General features: G+C 44.9%; 1 protein-coding gene across 1 annotated transcript in view; it reads left to right on the top strand.

The window, feature by feature from the left end:
- The window catches only part of LOC110304097 (histocompatibility antigen 60c-like), a 15,711-nt gene extending 9,461 nt beyond the window's left edge, over positions 1–6,250 (top strand). The window contains exons 3-6 of the mRNA XM_021175347.1: positions 3,237–3,422; positions 3,685–3,951; positions 4,584–4,721; positions 5,791–6,250. Of these exons, the coding sequence (XP_021031006.1) occupies positions 3,237–3,422; positions 3,685–3,951; positions 4,584–4,699 (569 nt within the window). The 3' untranslated portion in view covers positions 4,700–4,721; positions 5,791–6,250. The remainder of the gene's footprint in view (positions 1–3,236; positions 3,423–3,684; positions 3,952–4,583; positions 4,722–5,790) is intronic.
- Position 6,251: the final 1 nt, after the last annotated feature.

The raw sequence follows: 6,251 nt of genomic DNA, 5'->3' as shown, positions 1-6,251 counted from the left end.
TATATATATATATATATATATATATATATATATCTGAGACCTGGCAGGAAGTTGTATCACACATCTTTAATTCCACCACATGGAGACAGAGGCATGTGGATTTCTGAGTTTTTGGCCAGTCTGGTTTACAGAGTGAGTTCCAGGACAGTCAAGGCTACACTGAGAAACCCTGTCTTGAAAAATCAAAACCAAACAAAAAATCTGGGAGTTAAAACTAGTAATCACTATTGGAGTAAAGAACCCACATTTGCCATTAGCCACCCATCAAAGGTAATTGGAAGTCCTTGGCAGATTGAAACCAATAAAACAGATGTATCCTGCAATTTCATATTACTCAATAAAAACTGGTATTGTAGAGGACAGAAACATATCCACCTACAATTGGATATAGCATTTTTATGGCAGAATTCCATTTGTTAAAGAAATCAAATGAGTAAACAAGCCTTTAGCAAAGGAATTAGAAACATATAATTTTCCCTATCAAGTTAAACCATTTAGGGATATAAATAAAAGTCATTCACCCTACCAAAGACGTATAGACAAGAGACCGAGCTGCTCTGCTGATTCAGAACCTGCCTCACACCACAGTGTAACCTTACACTGTTCAGGGTGATACCTGACCCATGGGCTGGAATGAGAGAAACCTAAAATCCAAGATCAGGAGTCAGAGGTAAAGAGATCTGGGATTACAGGTGTGTGACATCAGGTTCAGCTTCAGTGACCACATGGCTCATCAGCCACTAGCCTGCTCAGCTCCCTTCCCTGCCCATCTAGCCTTCCCCACTTTCCCTTCCCCAGAATGCCTTTTACCCCAACAGGGGCAGTCTATGCTCATTCCTGAAGACACCGCAGCTAATCAGAGGCTGGAAAGCCTTGTCCTCTGTGGAGGAATCTGCAATGGTACTGAGTGGGGACCTATGGGAGCTTCTGCCCTTGCTTCCAGGCCCATGTAGTCTACCCCTGTGGAGATGGCATTAGAAAATGGTGTTCATTAGTCAGGAGTGGGTTCTTTATTTTCTAAAGAGAAGATACTACATTTTAAAATGCAATTTGGCAAGCTTCACTGTATATCTCTCTGCATCAAATACTCAATTCTGCATTTGGTGTGACAGCAGCAGAAAGCAACAAGCTGATGACTGAGTAGCAGATTTGCCCTCTAACCCAGATTCAGGTGTTTCCCATGGACCAGTATAGTTGCCCATCCCCCCAGAGTGTCTTCAAGAGTCCTGTGAAAGCTGCATCTTTCCCAGGCAGCAGTGGGTTCTAAGCTGCCAGTGACTTCTGGGTCAGGTAGAAATGGCTGGAGGAGGTCCTGGATTTAAGACGCCTTGATCTCTCCATGGCTGTCCAATGCATTCCTTGGATCCCATAGAACAAAGAGGACACCCCCTTGAAGCCAGAGGTGCATGATGAGGAAGAGGTGGCTGCTAACTTGAGAACTGGTCACAGTCACTTCCTCAAGGTGAGATAAGATTTACAATCATCTGGGGAAAAGAGGATACTCAGGCAAAAGTGCTTGTCTCTTCCTGCTCTCAAAACATAGTGGCTTGTTATGTCTCTGCAGCAATTCCGTCTCATTTCTAAATATCTTACCTGAATGTGACCTGTCCATCTAATAACCTGGGGAAAAGAACTCACCTCATGCTGTGTCCCTGAGCCTGATGCCCTATCTGATAGTACAGGAGTAGAGGCTGATCTCTCCCAGAGCCCAAACCTGCGACATATGGCACAGAATATGCATTACCATACTGAAAGGGAGAAAATGGAGCACAGTGAGGAAATGCCAGGCCCAAACAAGATGAATGAGCAGCAGATTAAACTTCAAACCCTGCATCTCCATGTCTGATGTCAATGTACTCCCCAGTTCTCCAAATCCTTTCAGCTTTGCTGACTGCAACAGACTTCTATCCCTGATGCTGTATCTACCAGTTAGCAGATCTCACTGTCAGGTAGCCCTAGACTGTGGCATCTCCAAAATTTTGGGTTCTCAATGAAATCCAGCCTTCTCCTTCAGAGCTTCACGCCAGGGCCTCCCTGAGTCTCCATGCATGGACACCCCTGACACAGGCCTGGTCCCCACAGCTTACTTAGCTAAGCATGGAAATTCCACAACCCCTTTCTTGTATCCTTGACTCTAGAGCCAGAACCACATGACCAGAGCTGCCAAGTTCTTCTACTTTTGCTGAGGCAAAAGAAGAAAAAAGAGTAGAGTAGGGGAAAATGAAGACAGGAAGAAAACAGGTGGAAGAGGCAGAGAGGGAAAAGGAAGGGGAAGCTGGAAGCTGGTTGAAGGGAAACAGGAAAGGGGTCCCCACACCTATGTTAGTGTACTTGACACATAAAATCTTAGGGAGAGAAAGGGAAAGAGGTTTTGTTTCTGTCTTTGTTTTGTTTTAGCACCCTGTTTGCAGTTTTTAGTGTAACTACAATGCAAATTTGTTAGATGTTACTTTTATAAAAAATATTTAATTTTAGATTCCAGTGCTCACAGAAACATGGGACAATAAGTGTGCACATGCATCTCTAGGTCTTGCTTGCTTCTCTGTGCATTCTGCTAAAGAGGATAGCTCCATGGTATTGAGTCCTCTTTAGCTGTTAATGAAAGTCTGGGTGACCAGGAGCCATAAATGTGCTGGGAAACAAGGACCCAAAGAAGGAGAGAGAGATTGGGGTTTCAACCAGGCCACAGACAGAGATCTCTCCCTGAGAATGCATTAGGTGTGTGGTTTAGGGTTGGAGAACCTGAGATCTGATGCCCAGCAGTGTTGTGTGAAGGGTACAGTGGGAGCAAGGATGAGCGCTGAGCTCACAGCTGGCAGCTCCCTTTCCATGCCCAGCTGCAGCCTTACTCCAGGATCCTTCCTAAACACCAGGCTCCGTGTTGAATTTACCATGTGTTTCATGATGCCTCCTTTCCCCTGTGGTCAGCTAGATTTTCTTCCCCAGGAACATTAATGCTAACTGACATACTTTATACTTCAGAACTTGATATTCATCAATAAAAGTACTTGTAAGATGAAGCTACCTGGGGATACCATGTGTACCTGTGGAGTCCTACTAACCTAAGACAATCAAAGATGGCACAGAATGAAGGTTCCAGAAAGTGCTGGACTTCTTGATTAAAGTTTTCTCTTCCTAACCCTTCTCCTGTCAGAGGGATTCTGAGTGCCAGAAACCCATGACTCCTCTGGACCCTTGCTCCCACTTTGGACCTCACTTGCATGTTTCTATCATAGGTACATATGCCCTAAATTGCAAACTCATTGTCAAGTATCGTACTCTACAAGGACAGTGCTCAGTGAATGGAAAGACTCTCCTTGATTTTGGTGATGAAAACCATGAGGGAAATGCCACTATGCTGTGTCCTGCTTTAAACCAAAGCCTGAAAGATATTTTAGAAGTAATATGGAGCCTGCAATCAGGTAAGTATGAGACAGAATGCAAAGGTAGACATGATGAATGAGAGAGAGGAAGAGAAGAGCACGTGAAGGAAGGGGCTGCTGAATTATTTGCATAAAAGAGATGAATATTTTCCCAACCTGGAACTAAATGGTATGGATTGTGTAAGCAATGGCAATCCAAGGAGGGAAGATTACAGGTCCCAAGTGTGCAGAGAAAGCCTGGACCATTGCGGGAGTGATGGTTCAATAAAGGGTAAAAGTAGATGTTGTGTGTCATTTGCAGGTAATCATGCCTTACATGTCACCATAACATCTCAATATAATCAAAGAGAATCCATTCATGAACACTGGACCATCAGCACTGATAAACAGTGTAGCATCTACTTTGATCTATTTAATAAGACCTGGAAAGAGAGTCATTCTGGTGCCAGCTGTGCCATGGAGCAATTGAAGAAAAACAAGGAAGTAGAACAAGGACTCAGGAAGGTCCGAGAGGGAGATTTCAGTTACTGCCTCAAGAAATTGTGGCCATACTCCAGAGAAATGCCAAGTAAGTAATTAGGTAGATTATCACAAGGAAAGTTTCACAGGGTGGGAAAGGCATAGAATTTCTCTTGAAAAGTCTGAAGACTTCCCAATATGTATGTGAGCATGTGTGCATAATGAAAATTTGATAGACTGGGTGAGTGATTCATTGGTGGTCTTCCTGTCTGCAAAGCCAGTGATGACCACAAGGATATCTCTTTCCCATATCATAACCCAGTGTTTCTTGTTTCCTATTAACCACTGGCTGAGGCTCTACTTGGCCCTCTAATATGCCCCAAGTCTGTGTGCATCACTTAAAACCTCCAGCCTTTTCATCCTAGGTATAGAAGCTCTTCTACCAACATCACTTTCGAAGGTCTCATTATCTTTCTCTGGCACGATCAAACACATCCAATTATGCCAACTTCCATAAAGTTCTAACCACAGTAAATATGTCACAATATTTGATGGTTCTATACACCTTTGCTTTCGTGATCGTGAAATAAACTCTGTAAGGTCATCTCACACACTAGCTGTTGCACAGCAAAAGGGTTGGATCTCTGTGTGCTGCTGAATTACCCAAGGACCCAGAAGCTGAGGTGAGATTTGTTCAGATTTGAGGTCTGGTTTAAGCCTCAACTTGTGTCTTCATTTTAGCCTTGCCAACCACTGCTGCACATGTGGACCAGTCTCGATCCATGGCATGCAAGTCCAGCCCCTTTGTTGGGTTGATAATGATATTGCTCATCTACGTCCTCCAGCATGTTTTCTAAGGAGAATCCAAGACAGAGACAGGTACTGGGCACAATGTTGGAAGTGGAGTAAGGGACAGATGGGTGAGGACTGAGGAAGCAGGAGTGAGTGAGTTCCAGGAGTCCTGCTCTTGTCGCTCATATGACGATTCTTCCTGAGAAAGGAGGCAGGAGATTCAGGTCAGGTCACCTGCTAGCAATAGCTTGTGCATGTTCAGGCTTGATAGGAGAGGAACATGATAAAGACCAGTGGAAATGCCAAGGGAACACAGCAGGTGTCTGGTCAGAGCAGGTTCCTAGTTAGGAGCATGCCATGCTGCAGATGTGGGGGCTGCAGGAACACATTAGAAGAACATGGTTATTCTTCTTAATCTATAAAGGGAAGAGGATGCCAACTCACAGAAGAATAAAAAAAGAGAGAAGATTGAAGAATAGGGAGATACCCACTGACAAGCCCACTTGCTGACCCATATTTTATTCCAAACTCACAAGCACTCCAGGTGCAGGAGGTCCAGCCCCTTCTCCAGAGACAGAGGCATTCACACAGCCCCCTTGCAGACATGCAGCTGGCACTCATGAACATACCACAGAGACAAACGATGCAGCAGCAGCTGGAGCAGTGTTCCCACTGGAGGCAGGTGGACTGAGCTGCTGATGGAGTCCATTGCTCCCACCTGGACTGCCCTGATGGCTAAGGTGGGGCAGGGACAGTCACACCCACAGCTGGGACCCACTCTCAGATGTTGAGAGTTTTAGAATGAAGGGGGAAGATGTCTAGATCCCCACTCAAGGCCTGGACAACCAGGCCCCAAGCCCCACTCTGGATAGGGATCCTTCAAGCTCCTCCAAACCCTCACTTAATCTGAGTCAGGGAGCAGAACTGGTCATCAGTCCATTAACCTGAACCTCCATGCTCTGCAGCAGAGCCTGGAGCTGACTCTGGAATGTGGGGAAGGAGGGAAGAAGACAGTACAGGCTCCAGGGATGTAGAGCCCAGGAGTGATGGGAGGAGGGAATGACCCTCGGGAAAGAGAGGTTGGGGGTACTGATGACTGGTACAGGTGACCCAGGTTGTCCTCAGACCCTTCATACGATGTGTTTCCTTGCTGTAGGGTGAAGATGCTCCAGAGAAAGTCGTGACAATTCATCGGGTGCAGCCACTGCCCCCTTTCATCATCCTCAACACATGACTCATCATGCTGCAGACATAGTATTTCAAAGCCTTTCCACTCTGTGCTAGGCACTGTGGCCCTTGCTAATCACAGGTTCCTTTTTCTGTGGGTGATTTGTCCATAACATGCAATTACTTGATCTAGAGATTTGGAAAAAAAATACAAATATGTATCTATACCAACCATAAAAAAGCAGCAACAACAGGATAACCAAATCTCTTTAGTGGGAGTGTGAAGTCTTTACTCCTGTATATATAATCCATCAGTGTCTATGTAATTCTGAGNCTGTCTAGAAGGAGCCTGCACAAGGCAACGTTCTCTACACCATCAATGAAAAATAGATATATGTGCCATTTTATATGACTATATATGATAGAAACAATCTACTTTTATAACATAAA

This window comes from Mus caroli, chromosome 10 (assembly GCF_900094665.2).
Source record: "Mus caroli chromosome 10, CAROLI_EIJ_v1.1, whole genome shotgun sequence".
Taxonomy (NCBI): domain Eukaryota; kingdom Metazoa; phylum Chordata; class Mammalia; order Rodentia; family Muridae; genus Mus; species Mus caroli.
Note: the sequence above shows the minus strand (reverse complement) of the source record. Positions and strands in the feature narration are given on the sequence as shown.